General features: G+C 35.6%; 1 protein-coding gene across 6 annotated transcripts; it reads right to left on the minus strand.

Annotated features, from left to right (window-relative positions):
- Positions 1-3867: 3867 nt before the first annotated feature.
- On the minus strand, positions 3868-23826 carry LOC114360294 (tyrosine phosphatase IA-2). Of its 6 annotated transcripts, none has more exons than XM_028314924.1 (23): positions 23387-23826; positions 17726-17815; positions 17009-17062; positions 16857-16917; positions 16413-16547; positions 14082-14175; positions 13877-14009; positions 13290-13808; positions 13065-13208; positions 12780-12857; positions 11791-11893; positions 11625-11714; positions 11456-11535; positions 11314-11381; positions 10988-11230; positions 10372-10523; positions 10031-10085; positions 9698-9919; positions 8966-9166; positions 8452-8618; positions 8282-8335; positions 5985-6162; positions 3868-5616 (listed from the first exon to the last, which is right to left on the minus strand). In XM_028314924.1, the coding sequence occupies exons 1-23, from the start codon at positions 23550-23552 to the stop codon at positions 5503-5505; spliced, it is 3201 nt and encodes a 1066-aa protein (XP_028170725.1). In that variant the 5' UTR covers positions 23553-23826; the 3' UTR covers positions 3868-5502. The 6 variants fall into 6 exon arrangements, with proteins under 6 accessions (XP_028170725.1, XP_028170722.1, XP_028170723.1 ...); XM_028314921.1 differs by lacking the exon at positions 12780-12857 and adding an exon at positions 12627-12779 and having other exon boundaries at positions 23387-23825; XM_028314922.1 differs by lacking the exon at positions 12780-12857 and adding an exon at positions 12627-12779 and having other exon boundaries at positions 10988-11218; positions 23387-23824.
- Positions 23827-25043: the final 1217 nt, after the last annotated feature.

Consider the following 25043-nt stretch of genomic DNA (forward strand, 5'->3'; position numbering starts at 1 on the left):
GCAAACTATNATAATACAAAAGTAGTTGAATGGCTTCTTAACATTTCTAAATGTGGATTTCCAGTAAAACGCAAGAATTGACTCGAGACGGAGAGTTTAAAAATAATTTCAAAGATGATCGTCCAGGTCAAAAATTGTTTGAAAAATGTTTGGCCAGAAATAAAGAATTTTTTACTTAAACCAATGTTGAGAAAAATTATTTTTACTTTTTAAAGTGAGTTTTAAATGATGATAATGTTGATTTTTAATAACTAAGTTTATTGTTAAATAAAGAAATTGTTCAAATACAATCTTTCTTTATTAATTCTTAAAAATATCACCCCTATATTCCTTTTCTAAGCTGCTGGACGCTAAATGGTCCACGGGTGGACGCAATTTGGATTTTGTGGACGCAAACTGGGTATAACGCCTAATTCTGAAGTTTATCTATTTAAAAAGAAAACGCAAGATGTTTCTAATACAACTGAAAGTTAATCTTAAAATAGAATATATTATGAATACATTACACAAATTTGTCATACAAATGAGTGCTGGGGCATTTTTATTATCGCCGTCAAACTTGCCAACTGCACTAAATGGACGCGAACAGGCGAAATGACCCTATTTCTCTGCAAATTATGACTTTATTATTGTAATGTAACAACAGATGTAAAACCTAACTAGATTACTTCGTAACTTGCGTTACGTTTCACGTACATACGATTACGTTACTTACGTTTCAATTAAATTGTTAATACAAGTATTTCGTTTTGATGCTAAACTATTGTTGTAGTTTCGTTTTTTTACCATTTGATTTAATCGATAGGATAAAATAAAAGTATTTGAATATTGAGTTTAAATAATTTGGAAGTGCACACCACTAAAAGGCGCGGGAAGAAAAAAAGGCGGTTCTTGGCGGTTGGCGGGAAGTTAGAGTTCATTTGTTAGCAGCTTGGTTTCAATTTTTATGTTTTGTTTTGTGTTTATTGGATTAATATTATGTTATTTATGTCTATCAGCAAACGTACATTAATAACTATCAATTCACTCTTTACTTACCTACTCTGCCAGTAAGTAAGTATTTAATTCTTGTTACAGGATCCTTTTTACGTAAAGTAGGGAGCCATAAAAAAAATACTATATTACCCAAATACTAAATAATTTTATGATGCAATCCATCTATTCTATAAACAAATAAAGCTATGATCACGCATCTTACAGCTGGACATATTATCTCCTCAAGGTAATAACTACAATACCTTAGTAAATTGAGATCAAAGTTATTAGATAAGCATCAAAGTAATGACTAGCTTCATTGTTATTTTTGTTTGTCAACTGTCTGTTCTTGCTCATTGATAAACATGATTTTAGGTTGCATGCAATCTATGTACACACGGCCACAGTGTTAACTATCATTTCCGTTTTTGCTCTCGCTCTCATCAAATGGTGATTCCTTTGCGATAGAACGAGACGACATGACCGGCAATAAGCAGTTAACACTGTTGTCGATAGTACATCTATTAATATCCTTGTATTAAAATTGTACTTATACTTACTGTCTCATAACTGATCGTCACCTGTTGTGTTAATAAAAACCTTATTAAATTAAGTAATTAGGTAGGTAACTGTCATTTTTTCACCAAGTTTCAGGTATGTATTTTCAAGAAAATCAGAAATCGAACCTGACATCGACAGCGTTCGTTTCCTAGCCACGAGTCACATAGCTTGTTACCATCAGCACTCTTTTTGCAAAAAACATCAGGTAAGTAACGATAACCATAGCTGGGCATTAACTCGTTAATCCGTTAATCGTTAATTAACGAAGTTAACATTTCAAATTAACAAATAGAAAATTTTACTGAAAGAAAACATTCCTGTGTTTTTGAAAAGAAAGAGAACTGCATTCATAGATTTTCAAATTTTTTTCAAAAATTCGCTACAATAAAATAATTTAAGATTTTATGGATTTCCTTTCATTTGATTTATCAGGTTTGTTAGAGAGATTTCATCCATACTTGACCCTAACGATCGATGCAATAAAAATACAGGGTGTAATTTTTAACAGATTTTAGTTGGTTCAATTCCCGGGTGTGGCAAATATTTTTTTGGAAATCTTTGAAGAACTGCATTCAAAGATTTCCAAAAAATATTTGCCACTACACAAATCTACGAATGCAGTTCTCTTTCTTTTCAATAATACAGGAATGTTTTCTTTGAGACTTTTTTTCTATATCTACAATATTAAGAGTACTTTCCCTCCAGGTGACATTAAAAAATTCCACCCTGACTGTATTGACTTCACTTGTTAGTATGTGTGGGACAAATCTTGCAACTGAATTTTTTAGACCAGTTCACCTCAACCGATTGAGCTGCAATTTGGTATACTTTCAAATTCAATTCAAATCTTTATTGCGTACTAAGTGACAATTATTGTAATGGTGGAAATTACATACACATGGGCTTAAGACTTAGTGACCTAGGTCTTAGTGCAACAGAGTAGGTGGCTATACAGGGTGTTAGGTAAATGGGTATATGAGCCGACACTAGCCCATGTTAACATGGGCATATAAATGGTATGGTGAAGTCAGAAATTTGATATCGTCATTTTATTTTTTTTAATTTTCATACAAAATAAATTTTATGAAATACGATTTGTATGAAAAATAAAATAATTAAAATGAAGATATCAATTTTCTGACTTCACCATACCATTTATATGAACATGTTAACATGGGCTAGTGTCGGCTCATATACCCATTTACCTAACACCCTGTATACATTATACATAATATGAGATGTAACATATGCATACTTTGATGCTAAAGAATAACAAAACAGGCAGATTACAAATTAAAGTATCAATGTTGTGGTACCATTGAGCTGGTCTAATGATGGAGTCAGGAGGCGGCCATAGGAACTCCTAAGAAATGAAACGGCGGAATCGCATCGAATTTGGGTTAGTTGGATTTGTCTTTTCGAGCACATTGGTGCTAAATTGTATTGTAGGTAATTGAACCAAGGCTCTGAGATTGAGATACTATAGACTAAGAGCTGGTGAACGCCATATCAACGTCATTTTATAAAAGTTGAAAGTTTGTCAGAGTATGCTCCCAATAAATATAGGTTAGAATGTTGGTGGATTATGAAGTTTGGGTCATCGTGGCTTTGGCAGCTATCCTAAAAAAACTGTCTGGCAAGGAGTTGGAACTGTCAAAACTGTCTGGCTAAAAAGAGGAATAAATTCCATGCGCGATACAAGCTTTCGAAATTATTTGAACCTTGCTTACAATTATTTTTTTCGTTTTATTATAATGTGTTAACGGATTAACGATTAACGTTAACTTGCGTTAAATCTTGCTAAATGTAACGTTTTAGCGTTTAACGAAGTTAATTTTTTTATCAACGATTAACGAAGTTAACTATTTGATTACCGGTGCCCAGCTATGACGATAACGAATACGACCATACTGTTGACATAGTCTCTAAATAGTCGTAGATCGATTGCATTCCTTTCAGCCCAAAATGTCACATCAGATTGTTTGGGGTTCCAAGAGATGGCGATAACAGCTTTCGGTATTATGCCGCCTGGTGCCTTGAGCGACCGCTTCTCTAGCTGAATGTCTAGCCACTGGTGATAAAGTACCTATCTGGAGCCCACTTTAGGTTAATCCTTTAATTATTCAGGATGTTTATTATCATCTTAAATCGGTCTCTGGAGGTGAGTAGGACTGAACGATATAAGGATAGGATATTCTAAGGAAATCAGGATACCGTTCGTCTTATCCCTAAAACAATTTAATAATCAAAATCCATTATTCAATCATTCACATAAAAACTACATATAATTTCATACAGAAATACGGTTAAATATATTTTCTCTTAAATCTATTCTACATTCATAATTTCGTGGGTATTTTTTTTTACATTTTCCCATAATATGCAATAAATATAATCTTATACAAATCTCATACATAGTACGTGTTACTAACGATTTCTATTGTTTATTATTTGTAAATAGTTATTTTGTCCTCGTGATTATATTTATCAGGTATTCCGTTCGTTCAGGATATGATTCGGCGGCGATATTATCATGTCTTATCTTAGTTTTGTTCATCATATTTCTATTACAATTTAGTTAATATTAACAAAACTGTATAACTATAGGTAAATAACATGATCGCTAAGGTAGCACGTACATTTGTGTACAAAATAATTTGTGAACATTTACTAGAAAGCGAAATAAAATTATGATTTAACAAATAACAGCACTTTAACATTTTACCGACTAGATCAATTCACAGCTATGCGCATCTGATGCGCAGCAACAATCCTTCAAACATGCCATATATTTTTTAAAAGAGGCAGGTCTTTAATTAACAAATAATTGAAGTTTGCATCAACTAGGTAACTAACTATAGACTTTAGTACAGACGCCGGCACACCCAGCTTTTAAACCTGTGGCATTTTATGTACTTGTAATAGATACTATTTTGCGACAAAAACGAAAAATGATGTGCTGACGGCTGCACTAACAACTTAGTTTAAAATGTTTCAAGTTAGATTTGTTACTTGTAATGTGCACTTGACTGTACCGGAATTCTAGCGTAAAATTAAAACTCGGACTAAAATAATAGCAATAGATAATAAAACTTTTAGACACCTTTACAATTGACTATGATACGACAGCAAAGAAGCCAGGCAACGTAAAATATACAGCGAGTTTTTTTTTCATTCAAAATGCTCAAACCACTAACATACAAAACAAGCAACTCTAATGTCCTGAATTCTATCTAATTTCTTATTTATTTATTAATTTTTAAACAATTTGAATGAATAAAATAACTCCCTGTATATTTTGGCGTAAAATGTATAGATACTCGTAATTAGTAACAATTTGTGTAGTTTATTGAATAAATAGCTTTGTGTTTATGTTTTTATGAAAATATATAAAATATCTGCTGATAGAAAAGCTTTCTTAGAAAAATAAATATTTCCTAGATATTTGACACCATTATCGTGGCGTGTGTTTTGGGCCTCTATGTTATCTTTTTGTAACTTGAGAATTGATATTTGAATTAAACTTGAAATAACCCAGTGGACTAAACATTTTAAGGCTTTTGTGCCATTTCATTTTATGGAAAGAAGTAGATAAAGACAAAAACAGCTTAGGCCACGCGACCATAATTGCTTTCCTTCAAAACATCACACCAAGTACTACCATAAACTTTACATTACAGAAAATATTACAAACAAGTGTTTAATATACACGAAATAAATAAAAAAAGCGTTTAGCATTAAGCGCACAAAAGCGTAAATACGTACAATACAAATACTCTAGATTGAAAATTTCGAATAAGACTAGCAGTAAGTATAAATATATTCAGTTGGTTGATAATAATTAACAATATGTATATTAAAATAAATAAATTGTGATATTTTAAGAGCGAAATTTTCAGTCTAGATCAAGAAACAGACATCAATACGTAGCTATAGTAAAATAAAGTCATGTCATTAGCGCGTGTTTCAATTGTTTGGTTTTTCCTTGTCGTTGGTTTCTTTTTCCTTTTCCTTTTCTTTTTCTTTCTTCTCCTGAAGTTGTTGCAGGTGGGCCGGCAGAGCTTTCAGTATGGCGTGCACCTAAATCAAGAAAATGTATTTTGAATTTACACAATGTATAAACTTAACGTATAAAGCTTATTCAGGGTGGTAAGAAAAATATGTCCTTTGGTTAACATCATCATCATCATCGTTTTAGCTTTTCGCAGTCCACTGCTGAATGGTAGCTTCCTAAAGAACACCAAAAATTCCCTCTTTTTACCCGACTGCGCGACGTAAAGGAGTGGTATGTTTTCATTCAGCCGTTGCCAGCTTTCTTCTTGAGGTCGTCCATCCAAGGAGCAGGTGGACATCTCACGATACGTCTGACGAGATCGCGATCTTCATTCGAGAAGTTTTTTTTCTCACTCTCGGCTAAGAGACAAATAGACCTTAAAGTACAAACTTACCTCTTCAGCAACAGCCATGAGAACGAACTCGAACTGCTGCTTGGTGGCCACGGTGCGCGGGCGCTGGTCCCTTATGTGCTCTAAGGTGGCGGCTATGTCGATCTCCTTCGCGCCCTTCGCCATCCGGTTCAGTACCATGTCGATCAAGCAATAGGTCCCCGTTCGCCCAGCTCCGTCACTAAAATTTTAATTTATTAATAAAGATTAAAAGTGAATTTTGCAAGAAATTTCTTTCTTAGATCATACGAGTAGGAATATCACAATATTAGTAATGTATGGCCGACGTCCGTATACAGGGTGTTTCTTGTAAGGTGTCAAGCCGAAGGCAGGTGATAGGTGAGGACTAGACCTATCGATTTCACCCCCATGTATGTTCTACGATTTTTCGTAGTTTAGAAGTTATCGTTAATTCTGTGATTTTTTCAGATTTCATGACCTAGTGGCTTAATTTTTTTTTTATCTTTTTTTTTGGTTGACTTTTCTCAGATTTCTTTTTTTTGACAGATTCCCTATTAGTTGCAGATATTTGAAAAAAATAATCACCTTCCTATCTTTGATGCAAGATACAAAATTTTTGCTAGAAACATAAAAAATATGCTTTTAGCAGAACATTCTAAAATTTTCAATTGAAATGTATGAGAAAAAAAAAGAATTTCCATAGGTCCAAAATAATTTTAAAAACTGCGCAATTTTCTGAACTTTCATAATAACACAAAAAAACATGTACTTAATAGGCCATTATTTTCTGTAATCGCTCCACTAAAGTGGTAAGTCGGAGATTCCGTTACATGTTTTTGACTTTCTTAGGACTAAGTAATATTTGCAATCCCCTAAGTTTACGATATGTAGAACACATTTAGAGACAATAACTGAAAAGATTTTTTTTATCCACAACGTGGAAGCTCTTGCTCTTCATGTGGTATACAAAAGGGAATATGAAAATTTTGATGATAAACCATATTAGAATGCAAGAAGCTTTTGTAAATTTACGAATAATTGTTTTGCGTCGTTGTCGAATGTGCATTCAGGTCAGCGACGGACATTTTGAACATTTACTTTAAATTAAATCATTACACCCTTTTTTGCTCTATCTCTCTCTCTCTCTCACAGACACACAGACACACGCACACACACTTTTAAGTTGAAAATTTTAGAATGTTCCGCTAAAAGCATATTTTTTATGTTTCTAGCAAAAATTTTGTATCTTGCATCAAAGATAGGAAGTTGATTTTTTTTTTCAAAAATCTGCAATTAATAGGGAATCTGTCAAAAAAAAAGAAAACTGAGAAAAATCGACCCAAAAAAAAGAAAAAAAAATTTAAAGCCTACTAGGTCATACAATTTGAAAAAATCACAAAATTAACGATAACTTCTAAACTATGAAAAATCGTAAAACATACATGGGGGTAAAATCGATAGGTCTAGTCCTCACCTATCACCTGCCTTCGGCTTGACACCTTACAAGAAACACCCTGTATAAGTATTCGTCTTGTATTAGAATCTGCTCTACTTTATGTTTTTCGATATCCTTATCCTGAAAATCAAGATTATCCAGCCTAATTTTCCCCAAATTAGAAAACTGAATACACTAGAATGGAGCGACAAGTAAACTTTATTTATTTATGCTGTTGTACATGTATTGCTCTACGTGACAATGTCCGAGAAACAATATTGTAGCGTGTCTTCGTGCAGTTTCGATGAATGAAGTGACACTCATTGCAACATTTTGTCTCTTATTACATATACCCGAGGCTTTATTATCGGTTCAGACATCAGGATATGAACAAGGCTGGGATTTTTTTTCTTGAATTCGAAGTAGTTTGATACCAATCTGATAGGACTGATAGTGCGATGTTACGTCATAGTCTCGAATATCTTATCTGTCATATGATGTTGAGATCAGACAAGATTTCTAATAGCATTTAGCATAGATATTATGTATGGGAAGTTGGAACGATAATCAGTAACCTACCTAAGCATTGTCACGTACTTGATAAGCATTAATGAGTTGTCATTGCTTTGTTTCTAAAAACATTGTCCATTATTACGAGTAAGTATTAATCAGTAATTACTATGTACCATTTCTTATTGCACTTTACTTAAGTAATATGCGATTACTTCAGGTATCCAAATTCTCAAAGATTTATTAGTTTTAGTCCCCGGATAACAATTTCAGTTGCATTTATCAATCAGTTGAATCATGTAGCAGATTGTAGCAGATTAAACTTTATATTTATGAAAATAAATAATACTTAACACATTGAGAACCTCACAAAAACAAGAAACAAAGAACTTGCCTGCAATGCACCACAATCGGGCAGGATCGTCCTCGGTAAGATTTGTTCACTTTCCTGTAAAAAAATATTTTCAGCAATTAACATCCATTATAATTTTATCACTGAGCATAATTTAAAAGTCAAGCGCAAACGATTTTAGGCAAGAAAAGTATTCAAAGTGGTTTCTTTACCTTCTAAATTCGAGCAAAGCCTTCGTCGAAGATGGCACTCCATTCTCGGGCCAGGAGAGGAAGTGGAACTGCGTGACGGTGCGCGTCTCGCCCGTGCGTTGGTTCTTCAGGTAGAAGCTGCGGACCAGGTAGTCGTCGCACCAGATGTGCTCGCTCACTAGGTGGACCTGGTGGTAGAAAATGGTAAAAATATTAGTAAATACGTTTAAACAATAACACAGTTCAGTGTCACTGTATACCTACTTTTTCCCAGAATCTTTTTCATTTTTGGAAGAAAAAAAATTACCTATCTAAGTTTGTTGGTCTAAAATGTTATTCATAGACAAGAAATGTTCTGTATGTAACTAGTTATCACGAAAGCCAAGAAAAAAAAAGAAAAAACTAGTCATCATACTCACTTTTCCAAGATTTTAACCAAATTAGGAAAAAAATAAGGAATATATAAGATGGAATTCTCATGTGGTTATCTACATATAATGCTCTCTCTCACAGCTGGATCACAAATGCGTCTTACCTCATAGATGTGGTACAGTTCCGAGCCTTCCTCCGGCCAGTACCGGTGGCAGAGCTGCTGTCCGTTCTCAGTGAGGCGCGTCAGCATCACCATGACGACGCTGCCCTGCTCCCACACCATCTGCCAGAAGTCGGGCGCCGTGTGTGCCAGCGGACCGGCGGCGGCGATGTATGCCGGGTTGCGGGGGTCGTGATCCGTCTGCAGCAAGGACAATGTTTAACAGTAATTTGTAGGCATTTTAGAAATACTTTTTTTAATATAAAATTTACTAACTGATTTGGAGGGAAGTCGAACCTTAACCTCTAACTCCTCCTACGTTATTCTGATTAATTTCGTTGCGGGAAATGGCGGGTCCAATGACAGTCCCCCGCGGGACAAACTTGACCTTCACGGGCTGGATTATTATTGGCGGTCAAGCTGTAGATCCTGGCTACACAGGAGTTGGAGCGGTAGGAACGAGATGTGGGAATAGTCCCGTAATGAATTAATTATTTTTACTTAATATATTTTTGCTTCTTTATTGCACGAAATATTAGTGTAAACCTAAAACAGTTGGACTTAATGCTCAAAGCCTTACCTACGTGGTTACATTGGCCATTCAGTCAGTAATAGATAGGCACTATCATGGCACAGCCACTATATTATCTTCTTATTCTAAGAGATACAAAAATTATAAAGTTCGAAAATTGTAGTGTTACATTATCAAACGAAACTGCACATTTAGCAACTTACAATAGTCGAAGCATTGATGTAGTCAGATCCGAGATGGTTGGACAGGGTGTTGAGGGTGACCCGCGAGTGGTCATACGGCAGGACATCAGCATATCGGTTCTTGCCGGTGTTGTCTTGCTTGAGGGCAGCGACGGTGGCGCAGGGCTCCGCTTCATAAGCACAAAGCGCACGCCACTCCTGCTCCAGGCGATCTTTGTTGCGGAGGTGGTCTTCCATGTAGGCCTAGCACAAGACGTCATAATAATCAAGATCTTTAGAACTGTACATAATATCAAAAAGATCATGGAGAGGACAATACAGTCTCCATTACAATAGGATGAATAAGAAACTTACCAAAACCATGTGTCCAGTGGAAATATCCATGTTAGTCAGAGCTGGTTCTTCACTCCTGCAAATAATTTATTTTTCGATAAATATTATCTTTTAAAGAAAAATAAATGCTAAGATCCTCGGTTCACTCTGTTAGTATATTATACAGCATGGAAACTACTGAGTAAGGACGAACTAAAGGACAATATAAAGTCGCACATCAAGATGAAGTTCGGGTCCTTTGAGGGCGAGTTAGAACCGGGGTCACGCGATAGACAGACATCTCCGCTATAATCACTTGCTGGCCAGTCTTCGTACACGCGTAATATTGACATCACAGAAGAAAAACAAAAGAACTCGCTCACCAGGATGAAGTACTGGACCTGGTCGAGGGCGAGTTCGCGTCTGGTTCGCGAGACAGCGAGGTGATACGCTGTGGCGGTTCGGTCGGGTGCGGCGCCGCTGCCGTCGCCTGCTGGCCAGTCCACTTGCCCGACATACGGGCACGGCACAGCTCCTGCAACGATCAGCTAATGTTGATCACTGGTTCAACTTATAGTACCTAAATAGTGCTATTACTACGGACTAAAGTAAGCTCGCACTAGATTGATTTACTATAATATTGTGATTGAATAATAAAGTGAAATAAAGCCGCTGTGATTGTGTGTATTTCTCGAGTAAAAACACTATAGTTATTGGACTCTTTCGTATCTTTGTGACATTATTGATTTTAGTAATTAGCACCTATTATGCTAATTAATAAAGCCTAATATGTTATTCTTAGCGCACAAAATACAAAACCACCTATTAAGTAGGCATAACATAATTATTTAATTACTAGTATCATAAATAAGTATTATTAGTAAAATAATAAGTGATCTCTATGCAGAACAATTTAAATAAGTAAAATGAGTAAGTACGTAAAAAATGAAGACTAGTAGCTTGCTTTAGTTAGTTAGTAGTCGTTCATAATTTATATACCTCTATTGTTACCTGGTAGTCCATTTTAGCCTCAGCATCAATTTCTGCTGCGGAAGACAGACCTTGCATCTTCCTCTTAGAGTTGAAGTCTCGTTTTAGAAGGACGGCAAAGATGACCGCCCCTACTATCAAAACCGCCAGGCTGCCCACCAAAGCCAGGAGTACTGGCAACTCCAGACCAAAGAACAAGGTCTCCGGAGACTCAATATGGCGGATCACGGGACGCTTGCTCTGTGAAATGGACTGATTTTTAGATTATGTTAGGTGATTTTTCAGTTTCAATTTGTTCTTTGGCTACCTAGTTAAACATTTCAATACAAACTTACCCGATCACCAACGCCAGTTGACAAAACTTGAGCGCCAGTTTCTCGACGCAGGTCTTCTTTGATATCATCTAAAAATAAAAGATTAATTAGATTTTAGCATTATTTATCTAATTCTGATTCTTAATTTAGAAAAATTTCTTACCAACACGTCGAGCGACATCCACGGCGTTATAACCTTTGTTGTTCTTTTCTACTTTGAAAGTAACTTCACCTCTGTCAACCCTGTAAGCAAAGTAAAAGAAAATCTTCAATTCCTGTTTCCATCTTTCGTGAAATAACTACATAATAATTCACAAGCAATTTCAACTTACCGAGGGTTGGTAAAAGTATTTTTTTCCAATCCGAGCATTTCTTCAAGCCTTGATATGAATGAAATGCCTTTCTCCCAATCAGTTAGGAATCTGAAGCAAAAACAAAACAAAATTTAAACTCGGGACTTATTTATTTATTGAATGTGAGAATTTAGTAGAGCTTTACCTGTCTTGGAACAAGACGTATGCGTAAGAAGGATCATAATCGTAATCATTGTGGTCATGATCATGCCCATGTGGTGATTTCTGAGCATCAGCCGGCCCGTGAGCTGGAAAGAGAATAATTCTCCATGGAATCAATCATAACATTCTACAAGAATTTGCTGATCACAACATTTATACAAAACTGGGAACATGCACATTATAAAAACAAAGCTTGGCAAGGTTTACATCATTTCCTCATGGTTTTGAGAATTACAGTAGGTACTTATACCTAATGCAATAATTGCCTTTCAAAATGAAAACTTTGCAGATCATGTTAATAAAATAGATATGAATATAATAATTATTAGATAAGTAGTAAGTACACACAGAACTAGGTATTATTAGAAATTAATATTTATAGGGGTGTAGAATAAATAGAGAAAAGTAGAGGTCATATTTTATACAAGAAGCGTGTATTACAGACAGGCATCTAACATTTATAAAAATAGAAACATGAACGACATGAATAATGTAAGAAAAATGATCACGACAATAACAAAAATATATCACCCATCCCATAAATTAAAATAAATAAGTGTAGATAAGTAGGTAATAGACAACACTTAAAAAGGAAGACCGAAAATAAATAAATAACCATAAAATACATGCTGAATGTGACAAAGAAAATAAGATGTGCTCACATAGGGAAACATTTAGTGCAATATTCTAGACAAATGTAGAGTGCATCGAAATTTTAGGAAGGGCATTTTATATTCCGTTGGAACATAATATTGTTTGTCTGGAGGGTACATTGACAATATTCTAAAACAAACTATCTCAGGCTATCGTGACACTAACCTGTCACTGATTTATTGTGGTATAAAATCTTTAACGTTTTCGCGTCCAGGCGAGGCCCGGGCTTTTTAACATCGTCTCTTTCCCTACGTTTAAATCCCCATTCGTTATTAAAGAAATCTTGAATTTCTTCAGAATAAAATTTGGGAGTATCACCTGAAACATGGTCGGTATCTGTAACACCATCGAGCCGGTGTGTGGGTGTCGGGGCCGAGCCATTCGGGTTTAGGGGGCCTATGTGACAGAGATCAGTCAGAAAAGAAAATAAAATCGATTAACATAATAAACAAAGAAGAACAATCATGTTTGGTATTTAAAATAATGAGTGAGACAATGCTGCTGCGTCGAATAACCTACACTGCAAATAAAACAATAAAGCAACATAAATTATTTTCTTTACATGATATTTTATGGCTCTCATTTTTGGTAAACAGAACTCACCCTGCACGTCATCAGCTTTCAAGGGGCCACCTTCTGCGTATAAGGCGCCTTGTGGTTTCAATTTAGAATTTATGATTTCTCGCCAGTAATTCATTAAGTACTCCATATTTTTAGAAGGTTTCCCATCCAGACCTATAGGGCCATCTGAAAAAGTTCAAGAAATTAATGAGTAGGTATTTATAAAGTTTTATTTCTTGTCAAACCATCAAATTAAACTCAAGGTACCTTTTGAATGGTAGGGATCTAGTTCGCCACTTCCAGCATCAAATGGAATTTCGTCCAAGCCGTCTTCGTCATTATAAATTCTCTGTTCCGGCATTTCCACTGCTTCATATTCAAAAGGGAAGTTTTTCTCAGCAAAGCTTTGCTTGTATTTTTCTAAAGCGTTCGAACGGATTTCAGCATCTAAAGGTGAGAATCTATTTCCGGTAATATATTCCGCTGTGTACGGCGGAGGCTTAGTTTTAATTTTCCTGAAATGAGCACCCAGACGTTCTTCGTCTGAGAAGGATGCGACTTCGTTATCTTTCTCCGCTTTCGGAAGGGATTTCTTATCTTTGTCTATCATTACATTAGGGACCGTGTTGTCACTATCATGGGCCTTTGCCTTCTCAGCTTGTATCCTTTCCCTAAATCCTTCAAAAGGCAGTATGACAGGGGACTCCTCTTCTTGTGTGCTCATCATCATCAAGTCACGTAATTTATCACTTGGATTTTCGTCATTATTGAGTTCATCTTCATTTTCTGTAATCACAATATTATCTTTAGACTCCCACAGTTTAATCAATACTTAATACAAGAGACTGTATTACCTTTAGCCATAAGATATGCTATCGGGTCTTCATCGGGGGTCAATGGGGGGTTGTATACTTCGTTTGCGTAATCAGAATCGGCAATTTGCGAATTCGGCGTAAAACGCACAAAGGCTGTCTCATCAGGCTCAACCTAAAATATAATTCGGAAATTACAAAAACAGCGTAGATAAATTGTCTTCCTAATGATTTAAACGTGACTTACTTCTGTATCGTCCTCTCCGTCTCCAATGTTTTCAGAGCTTAGTTTTGGATCAACAAAGTGTTCACATATCTTGGTGTTCACTATGGATGGATCCCTGAAATTTCACGACGATATTGAAAGTCTAAAGTTATCAATTAGAGGCATATTTGCATACCCTGCAAAAGGTCAGTGGTAGTATTAATAGAAATAGGTAGGTGGACGAGAGTTTGTGTGGGAGTAACACATAAACGAAAAAAATGTGTAGACGTGTTGAGCGAGCATATTTTATTCTGCATGTTTCACTTTGAACGAACTTAGAACTTTAGGTAGGGTAGACCGGGTACAATAGTACCACGGGTCAATAGTACCATCGGCGATATTTCTTCATACAAGCGACGTTAGATTGTGTGCATAGCGTCAGAATATGCGCTTTTTGTGTTTCCATCCGCTCACCAGTCGGCGGCGCTTGCGCTGAAAAACGAAGGTGTACAGGAAGGATTTTTGTTTTTTGCCCAGCCGCAGTAAGTTTTTATGTCAAATATATGAGCCCATAAGTTGCCTTATATGCTATTTGNACACCCTAAGCGTGCAGATCTAATAAGATCTACACAAAGCACAATAGTGCTGTTGTCTGTACTCACCTAAGAGCAGCAATGGCCGTCTCAGACTTATTCGTGTCCATATACCGCATGATGCCGGCGAAAGTCGGCCTCTCCTTAGGGTTCTACTTAAAATATTTTAATATAGGTTTCTAAAACCCTTCTGAATATGTACATTTTAGCTTAATTCAGTAAGTAACTAAGTATTTGAACGTTTTGTTTTAGATGCCTCGACGTAGAGTCAAAAGTACTGATCACGGATCAACGGATCTATTCCTTTATGAACAGGCTTATGAAAATTTTTTAAAAGGGCGAAGCATTAGTAGGTATAAATAAATCAGGGTCAATTGTACCAGGGGTCAATTGTACCCTCATACAAAAATAGATTTTTAAGTTTTGAGTATTCTATCATTGTTATTATGCTTATTGTTGTTTCAGGAGCAATATCCGAGCCAAATAAATGACATATTATGTAGAAACAGTTAGCTTTTTCGTTTTTATGGAAGAAAAGTTCTTGTTTTGTTTTTAAACTTTAGTGTTGATTTTTCATACTTGTTCCTAAATATTTTCGATCTCAATTAATAAAGAATGATGATTGTAGGAGATTAAGAGTACAGAATACCAATAAAGGTGATGATTAGATAAACATAACGACTTTTATAGCCTCATATATTATTGGTACAATTGACCCGTTGTAGGGGTCAATTGTAACATGAGACATCGTACAGTTCAAACTCGTTTTTCATTAAGTATTCGAAAGAATAGTTCAACTCTGCATGCTTAAATTTGTAGCTTAGGAGTCTAGTTTTTACAGCATACTAACAGAATAAGTTATATTTCATTAGATTTCTCAATATTGAACAATTTCCAAAAAATGGTACTATTGTCCCCGGTCTACCCTAAGTTTGCTAACTATAAATCAAAATAGCGTAGCTACTAATGTGACTTACGCATTTAGTTGATGTTTGTAAAGAAACGTAATTCATTCAGATTTACTTAGTAATTAAACAACTTATAAAAGTAGTAGAGTTCGTAAAAGTCAATGAGTGGGCGATTTATAATGCCTCATAGACCTTGTTTATTAAACAAGGCGTTAAATTCACCTAGACCGAATACTACACCCACGTTTTGGAAGTGAAACTTTACATGGAATTAGGTAGGTATCACTTAAAATAGGTATTATTAGGTATACTCGTATGTACTCGTACATTTGTTTTCATAACCGTAGCGTGTTACGAAGTTGCACTATTTATTCTCATCATGGCTCGTCATCCTTGCATCAGTGCTGGTACGGCACCTATTACACGTTCTCATCGTGACCTGTAGCACTGCTACATAACGTAGCGTTTCATAAACGTCAAAACACTCGATCGTTTTGGTACTGCCGTAGTGAGTAGAGCTCGTAGCGCGCACTATGTAAATACTACGTTATTCCTGTCCGTAGTAATATTCTCGTAGCACCGTAGTTACATTCTCGTAGCACCGTAGTTACGTCTGCTGTACACCAGGGGTTCCTAAAGTGTGCGCCGCGGTGCGCCGTAGAAATTTCATATTGTAGCTAGATGTTTTAATTTTTGTTCCTATCTACCTAACTACTATCAACTATCATTATAGGTGCCTATTTCTTTCGACTGAATCTTTTTCAAAAGGTAGGGCGTATCGTGACAAAATACTGCGCCGTGGGATGAAAAAAAGTGGGAACCCTTGCAGACACATTGCAGTGATACGAGTATGTGTATAATAAGGCACTTACAGGTTCTGTCGTAGCGTGTAGAGCATGGCCTGTAGCACGCACTGCGTGTACGCATGCTCCCAGCGGTAGCCGCGCGAGGCCAGCCGCTGTAGCTCGCCCTCGAACCACTGCAGTTGGCCCGAGGACATGTCATACCTGATTGATTGAAGGAAACTTTAATTTAGGTGGGTAATTTTTAAATTGATTTTTAAATTTTTAAATGATTTTTTCAAATACATAATAGATTGCCAAGGATCAATTTTACATCATTTAATAGTATTTTTCTTTAATGTCAATTATTCTGCTCTATATTTAGCCCGAGAAAAACTATGTGAATGTGATCCCAATAGCATTCCCTGTGGCGCTACCTAGGCCTTTCCTTGTATTAATAATTTGTGGCAATACTTTAAACCAATGAAATAATTAATTTATAACATAATATATTATGAGTCCAGGAGTACTTACTTGTAGAGGGCCCCTTCGTCCGGCTCCTCGTAGATCTGGATGCACCTCCCGAAGGCGAAATCTAATTTTTTTAGTAGGTATTAGTATAATGTTCTATCGACATTATTATTGACATTCACAGGCTATTGAACTAATCTTAACCTAGTACCTACCATCGTAGCACCATTCCACCCCGTCGACGCACAGAGTGGCGCTGAATAGACATCCTGTGAAAAATTTGCGATTTTAAAAGAGTTTTAAGGACGAAGCACGCTTACAAACCCGAAAACGGATCAACCCGAGGCGGTCAGTATTCTTTGTATTAAAATCCATGCTGCAACGCACGCTAAACGTAACGTAACGTAAATGCCTTGTCTCGCGGTTGACAGCGCTGGAAAGACGATACGGTGTTGGTCCCTTTCCGGGTTGATAAGAGTGCTAATGACCTTTAATGTTAAATAAACATTATTTAGTAGGTAAACATTATCGAGAAGCTTAATGTGTTTGTACTGTAACTGTAAACATGATCCTTCGAACTTTTCCAATCGGTACTTTCGAACAACCCAAACAAACTCACTTGTGTTTATATTTCTTGTGAAGTTGTTTGTTCCTACTTCATATAATTGGGAAAACGTTTCAAATAGTAATTTCCGAATAGATAAAGTACGCTAAGTGATACCAACAATTTTGGTTTACTTCTTGTGAATTTTAAAGCTACAAAAATTGAAGGAATATTGTTAGTACTGGAATTAATTTGGAACAAATGGTAATAAATAATATCAAAATGCCAACTATTTCTTTCACAGAGGTTCAAAGAAGAAGCCGCGGTGGCTTGAAGTATGCGGTCTGCAATCTATCTTTAATAAAAAATAAATGTAAAAATTAGTTACCTATGTTCCCATCGGCGTGCGAGGGCGCCAGCGAGCTCAGAAGCGCCAGCGCCCACAAAGCCGGCCTCCAGCGGAGGCGGCACATCACATCTGCACACAAAAATGAACACTATCAATAATTAGTTAGACAACAATATTGTTTAATTAAAGGGTAGATTTTCCCATCTAGGTATTCCTACAACTCTTGCCTTCAAGACGCGAGCTCTCTCCGCCTAGACTTAGAGCATATTGTATAATATCTTAAAGAAAACGGAACGTTTCTATAAAAGTTTCAAGCCCAAGCGTATGAGCGTATCTCCAAAGTTCTAAATTTTATTCTGCACAATGCAATGGATAATTTGAATTTAAACTATATGAATTCATAAAAAAATCTAACGGACATCTTTAAAGACAATATTAGTATAATATTCCATTCCATTTCCACTGAGGACCTGGAAAAACGAAACTTACTCAAACACCTAACAATGAAAACTTTTCAACAAGTTTTCATGTGGGTTTTCATAAATAAATCCCGCTTTTTAAAACATTTACGTAACGCTGGCTTTTATAGCTTATATGTAGTTAAACATTTGTCTTTCAAGAACGCCTTTATCTTACGTGGATATCATTGTTGTCACTAGCCATTAAGGGATAATATGAAAACAAAACAAAAGAACAACACAACGGATAGGACAGAATGATGAATAATGGTGTCATGAAAATGTCAAGCCCGAGCTATCACCTTTTCTTACACACAAAAACGACCAAAATTGTATTATTTTTCAAACAATACACAACTAAATGTACGAGTTCATGTTCATTTTTGTTGGCTAAACTTACCCTTGCCACATATATATGACTTCAGAGAATGCATTCTGTGGCCATAGTTCTTCAAATTTAACTTGATTATTATCTTAAAATCTTCAATATCTATTCAGGTAATTTAATCTTTCGTCACATACTCCAGGAGTAGCAAACATTGTAGAAATAAACAACCTAAATCTAAACTGGAACATCTTGGCAAGTAAATAATGTGGAGGTGTCCCGAACGATCCATCTCTGTTACGTGCCGACCTAAACATAAAATAGTGCTTCTGAACTTGTAAAATGTTTGTTGCCCCATATTTCTGTAGTCTATTTACGATAAATAAAATAGCTATAATACCAAAATAACTCCAGCACCAGGTACCTAACAGTTACTTATAGTAGAAATCTTTTGTCCGAACGTCCAACGTACAAATACATATCGACGTGACTACTTAGTATATTGTGTGATGTCGAAGGACGAAGTATAATGTAGGTAGGTTCTTTGTTATGAATGGAAAAAAACTGTATTCGATGGTAGAGAACGTGCGTACAGTATTCATAGGTAGCTTATTGTATTATGGAAACTAGATCAATATAACTACCAAAATAGACATGAAAGTAGATTCAAAGCATTTGCCTCAAGCAATATTTAGACACACAAGCCTCACTATGTTCTTGAGAGCAGATTCGTATTAATATAATTAACGTCGTTATATTCTGGTATTACGAGTATTAAACTCGTATTAAAGGACATCAAAGTATGAATCTACACTAGTTTCATGAGCTTCAAGTCTCTAATACGTAACCTTTGTTTGTCGTCTTCTATATCTAGAATAATTAATGGAGTCGTGTGGGAGTGATTACGAACGCAATTAAACTACAATTTGTTGCTGGAACACAAAAGCTCCCAAATGAACCTCATCGAATGAGCAAATACGGCAAAAGCTCTTCATCTGTATGTAAATTCATTGAGATCCCTTAGTTACTAGAAATACTCACTAATACCACAGAATAATAATAAGTCCTCTAATACCTACGAGTAGAAAACTTTGTAGGTATTGAAATTATTTGAATTTTCTAATGAATCGGTTTCAAGATATTGGAATATTTTTTTAGTAATAGGTATTAACATAGTTAGTTTGAAGTTTCTAATTTTACACTAGCTGACGCCCTGGTTTCGATTGCATGAAGATCAAAAGTTTAATTACGAGTATCATCATAGATTTCTTGATTATATCAATTCGAATCTCGTAGCAAAGAACTACGACCTCGTAGTTCTCGTAGCGTCGTAGCAATATCCGTCCTAATAAAGTCCGCAAGAAGCATTTAAATAGATATAAGATCAACTAAGTCGACTCAATTTGTTAAAAATATTTAACCAACTATCAAATTGAGTCATATAGGTTTGTATTTTATACAAAAAAATCGAATATTGATTGTCTGATTCAAAATCCTAAAGATAGACTAGTCTAAAACTGAATATTTTACTATCTAATCGCTACAGTTGAAGCAAATTGATAGACAAATTGTTTTTCTATAGCTTAGCTGTTACGAGGGCTTTTTCAATGTTTTATTTCATCCGTTTTTGTATGTTTCCAATTGAAAGCTTTTAAAATCCCGGGTTTTAAAAGAGGCACTCTATTTAATAACTACCTACATCAATTTGTGCCAGAACGAATTTTACAAACTAAGCGGTAAAAGCAATTAACGCTCTGTAAATATTTTTTTACTAACATTTTGGCGCATCATAGTTATCTACATAAATTGATTGTTTTTTCCAAAACAGTACTCGTACATGATGATTTCAACTCAGACTGAGAAAACTGTTTGATTCATGTGTTAATTTAACAGTAGGTAGGTACTTATTATTATTCTGTGCTTTAACGTTCAATTAAATTAATATTTTTTCTTTCTTTCTTTCAATTACCAGTAAGCAGTCTTAGCGGCTCTGCAAAGTTTAGGTAGGTACTGGTTTTGTTATTGTAAACTTATGTGTAAAAGTTTCATAAAACATGTTTCTGAAACACTATAGTAACTATGTGAGATGATCAATCTCGACTGAAAATATTTTTAGCCTTTAAAAATAGTATAAATTCGCTGAATTGTTGAGATACTACAATGCCGTAGCAGTTTTCAAAGCGTAGGCGGTTTCGCCCCGAGGTCAATGTTCTTTGCATTCCAAATTGCCCATCTACAGTTTCTTTTCTTTTATCTTTCTTTATTTTTCTGCTTTCTTTGAAGAGGCCAAAGTAAAGATTGAATAAGTTATTCTCGGAAAGAAAAAGATGCACCGTTTTATGGTTTCTTTTGCAAAGTAGCTAGGTAAGTAGGTAGTTAATTTGTACTGTAGTTTTGCACTTCGCTTCACTTGTAATTATGTAAGTCAGATTTCGTGGATCCTTTGGCACTTCTCGTGAATAAAAAAAACCCAAAGACCCTCAGTATAGTTTTCATGTAACATAATGTTTCCTTTCTGACTGAGCTTTCTTGCATTATCTTGTATAGGTAATCGTAAAAATCGTATGTACCTATTTGTTACACGGCACTAAAAAGTTTTATTTCTTCCTAAAGTAGGCTACTTCGCGATAGCTATATCGCGATTCCTATCAAAGTTATTACGATGAAGCCGAAGCTAGGCTAAAAAAACCGATCGATTACATGCTGATAAGTTATGTGCTTAATGACCTAGTATTCGAAGACGTCTACAGCACGTACCGCTAATTTCCGCTTGGTTGAATAGAGACGCTAAATAATTTAACACAATCCTTTTAACATTGCTTCGTTCTTGTCAAGAGAACAAAATAAACATTAATTATGCCTAAGGAGAAAACAATAAAATATTCTTCTATAGGTACTAATTGAGCACCTAAAATTATTATTATGTAATATGCTTATGAAAGTAAAACAAAATGGTAAATCTGAATGATATAAATAAGTTATTAGAAGCTAGACCGCGTAGATTAGAAATGCTTCAGAGAAATGCAAAACGTTTTAATAACGGCAGAACCAGTACTTATTATTATTCTGTGGCAGAACTAAGACAAATTATTTATATTAAAAACGTGATCTTGGGAGGCCAGCGGGAAACTAATGAAGCATAATGAAAATATAGGACTTTCATAAACCAAGTCCCTCTTTTCAGTATTTCTTTTTACAAAAAAATAGTCTATGCCTTAGCACAGATACTTAGTATCAAGCCATCAAAATAAGAAATATCGGCTCTGCAACAAATTATCTGTATCTATCATTTTATCGATCCTCGGGTTCACTTTAGTAATTTCAGTGGTTTAGGTGAGTCCTTTTAGTAATTTATGAACGTCACAGTTCTGATAAATTGACACAATAAATTGTACACATAGGTAAGTACAATATTTTAGCGCTTGTATATTTAATTCCAAAGGAAAGCAAAATCAGTGTAGGTACACCCAGGCTGCTTTTAGATAAAAATCTACGGGCGAATTATTAAGGTAGGTAATTTAATAACTATAGTTATTCAAAGGTTATCTTTCCCAACAGTAAACATTATCCGAAACTTTCAACATTTCAAAGTTTTCTAGTTGAATCACGAAGTATCCCACGATATTGCGCAGCAGGTTCAATATATGTAGTACATTTATAAAAGAAAGACCTAATTATTCGGATTAGTGATACCTAAATAAACATATCGGTAAAGTTATGACGGGTCTCCGTAAACTGGTCGAATTCGCGCCCGTTTTCTCCCACGCGGGGGCTTTTACTTCAAGTTTTCCCTCTGAACATGAAGGTGATGTTATTAATTACAAAATGCGTAGGCGACTGTGGCTCTAAGTGATTATGGAGAGGCAAATTAAAAGCTTATGAATTCAATATGAAAAATCTGAAGAAATTATGTAGAGCTCGTTTATTGTGACGATTTTGTACAAATTTAGAGGTTCCGTTTACTAACCATACCTACCTAGTACTATTTTACTCAAAACTCGCTCTGAAGAAAATATTAAAGCAAAAGCTCCACTCAATTATCGCATCATCTTATCTTTTTTTTTTTAATATTTGTTTTAATCTCTATCTTTTATAGTGCTAACTCTATTAAATTCCAGATGTAGGTATCACAATAGTTACCAGTTTGGTCATAGACTTGGATAACGTGAAACAATCTTCTACCTGATTATCCTAGAAAATTTTTACACAGAATGTCAAATAAGAAACTCGAAAGGCATAAATAACATCGTTCAAGCCATTCCCGATTCTATGGCACTCCTTACTCCTTACCCTTGCAGTAAGAACTAGAAACGCTATGAATCCAAAACAACAAAAGCTGTTAATTACTTAAATACAGGACTCCTTCGGTTCCTGTGGCGTAAAATCTTTTTCAGGAACAAGAAATCATTGCATTACAATCGAGATTCCAACCTAATGATCGTCCCGAACCCGATCGTGCTGTATATCTATAGGTTGCTATATCGAACCCTATGACGTAGGCATGCCCTTTCGTTCGCCCACGCAAGCAGAACGACCCGCGCACTTTTATTCCCACCCAAAGAAAAACCTGAATTAACAATGATACCACTATAAATACACCTTATAACTTAAATTCATATCCAATACCTACGTACCTACTTAGCAAATAAGTGTACCTATACCTAATATGCGGTGTAACTAGCCTATGTCACGACACGACTGCCACTAACTAAGCACGCAACACAACAAACAATAAAGATGGTTGATAATTTAAGAGTTGGATTTAAAAATAAATTAAAGAAATGTAGAGTTTACAAACATAACGCGAACATAAAATTTTTGGTTTGTGTAACAGGTTTCAAGAGGCACAGACATGGCGAACTTTGCAGAAAAGCACAAAGATGATTTTAAAACAATATGGCGTTTGGAATCGCTTACCGTTTAGAGCCGTCGCTGTGCGGAGACCATATTCGAGGTATACCGGAGCACTTGAAGCCTCAAAACAGGCACTGAAACTCAGGTTGAGGCGATTCCGTCGGACGCCAGCTGTGGACTCAGAGCGCGGGCCTGCGCACTCCGCTGTATCGATCCCTGGCTCGTCCATTCACGTGTTGCCACTTCTGCCGCCTACATAACGACGCACCGGCCTGTGTTAGACACCAATCATCATTAGATAACGCGATATTAGGCGAGCTTACACTTGAAGCACTCCACTCGGACACCAATTACACTGATGCGATAAATGCGACGAACTTTTTTCATGAGATGCTTGAACAAAAACTTTTTCTATGACAATTTTGTTTCTGTAGTGCAAATTGGGTAACGATTCACGGGTGAATAGGACGTTTGTGTATGTCGCCCACGCTCAAGTTATCGCTGAACCCTGAATGCTAATGACGTTGTTGCGATAGGCACGAAACGGTCGATGTCACCACATAAAAACAAAGAAACATTTTAGTCACTTACATTAATAAAGTATTCAGAATTTCTTCAGGCTAGCGTTTGTTTGTTGGCACCGGTAGTTTTTGTTACCTACCTCTCCATTCGTGGCCCGTTGCCAACTAGCTAGGTGACACTCCGTGAAACATTTCTGATAAATTGATATTTATTCAATACCGTTTTTTAATAATAAATAAGTGAGGTATAGATAGGTACTTTTTCAGGAACATAGTCGCAACTTTTGAATTAATTAATTACGCCGCGGTATCAACAGCAAAATTATTTACAAGTGTAGAGGAAATCGCACCTAACCGTACCTTACTTAGATATTTATTGCGGAAAATAATTAAATAACGGTGTACGGTGAATTAAATTCATGAATGAACACGGATGGTTTGTTTTCAGTTGGGTATCTACATTTGTAAGTAGGTAATAACTTAGATAAGTACTTACCTGCAAACTTGACTGCCTCATTTACGATAATACCTAATACCCAAAAAACGTCTGTTGAAAAATTGAAGAACAGTCTGCCATTTCTGCCAGCGATAAACTTTAACGGCTGGATGAAAAACGATGTTTTAGTTAGTGTCGACAAATCTGTTTACGAAATACGGATAGTTGTGTAATATGAGATCTGTTGACAAAAACGAATTAGTTCAACAAATCGATACCATTTGTTTCAAATTCAATTCAAACAGTAAAATCAATCGAATTTTCTGCTTCTGACACATCCACTTATTGTCGTGTGAAAATCATGATCATGTGCATATTTCATACATTTCAGTAGGTATAATTTTTTTGTGGTTAGGACCTTTTTTATTCCCTCTTTAGTCGAAAAGTATAACACCCACACGCGTCTTGAAATTACCATAATTGAAGTGCCGCATGCCTATTGTATTACGATTACGAATGAAACATTTCATAAAAAATGTGTAGAATACATTTGTTTTAGTCGACTGAAGAAAAAGAGAACTTGGTTTTCAGTGGTCCAAACTGTAAAATATTGATAATTGTGCTGTCATCGCGTACTGAAGACGGTATCCTAGGGAAAGTGGACTGTAATCTAGCTACTGCAACCCCGGAGGTTCTTAGTAAGAAAAATAACTTTTTGCAAACAAGAGTTTTAATATCTCCATATAAATAATATCATACATGT

Source organism: Ostrinia furnacalis, unplaced genomic scaffold (assembly GCF_004193835.3).
Source record: "Ostrinia furnacalis isolate ACB-3 unplaced genomic scaffold, ASM419383v2 OfSCF4936, whole genome shotgun sequence".
NCBI classification, from domain to species: Eukaryota; Metazoa; Arthropoda; class Insecta; order Lepidoptera; family Crambidae; genus Ostrinia; species Ostrinia furnacalis.

What these genes read in the sequence shown, in the direction of transcription:
- LOC114360294 (XM_028314920.1), bottom strand. Translation starts at nt 23,552, where the DNA reads ATGGACGAGCCAGGGATCGATACAGCGGAGTGCGCAGGCCCGCGCTCT. An exon ending in GCACGCCGATGGGAACATAG is followed by an intron (nt 17,063 to 17,725) that starts GTAACTAATTTT and finishes AATTTTTCACAG; the next exon opens with GATGTCTATTCAGCGCCACT. An exon ending in ACGGAGAGGACGATACAGAA is followed by an intron (nt 14,010 to 14,081) that starts GTAAGTCACGTT and finishes ATTATATTTTAG; the next exon opens with GTTGAGCCTGATGAGACAGC.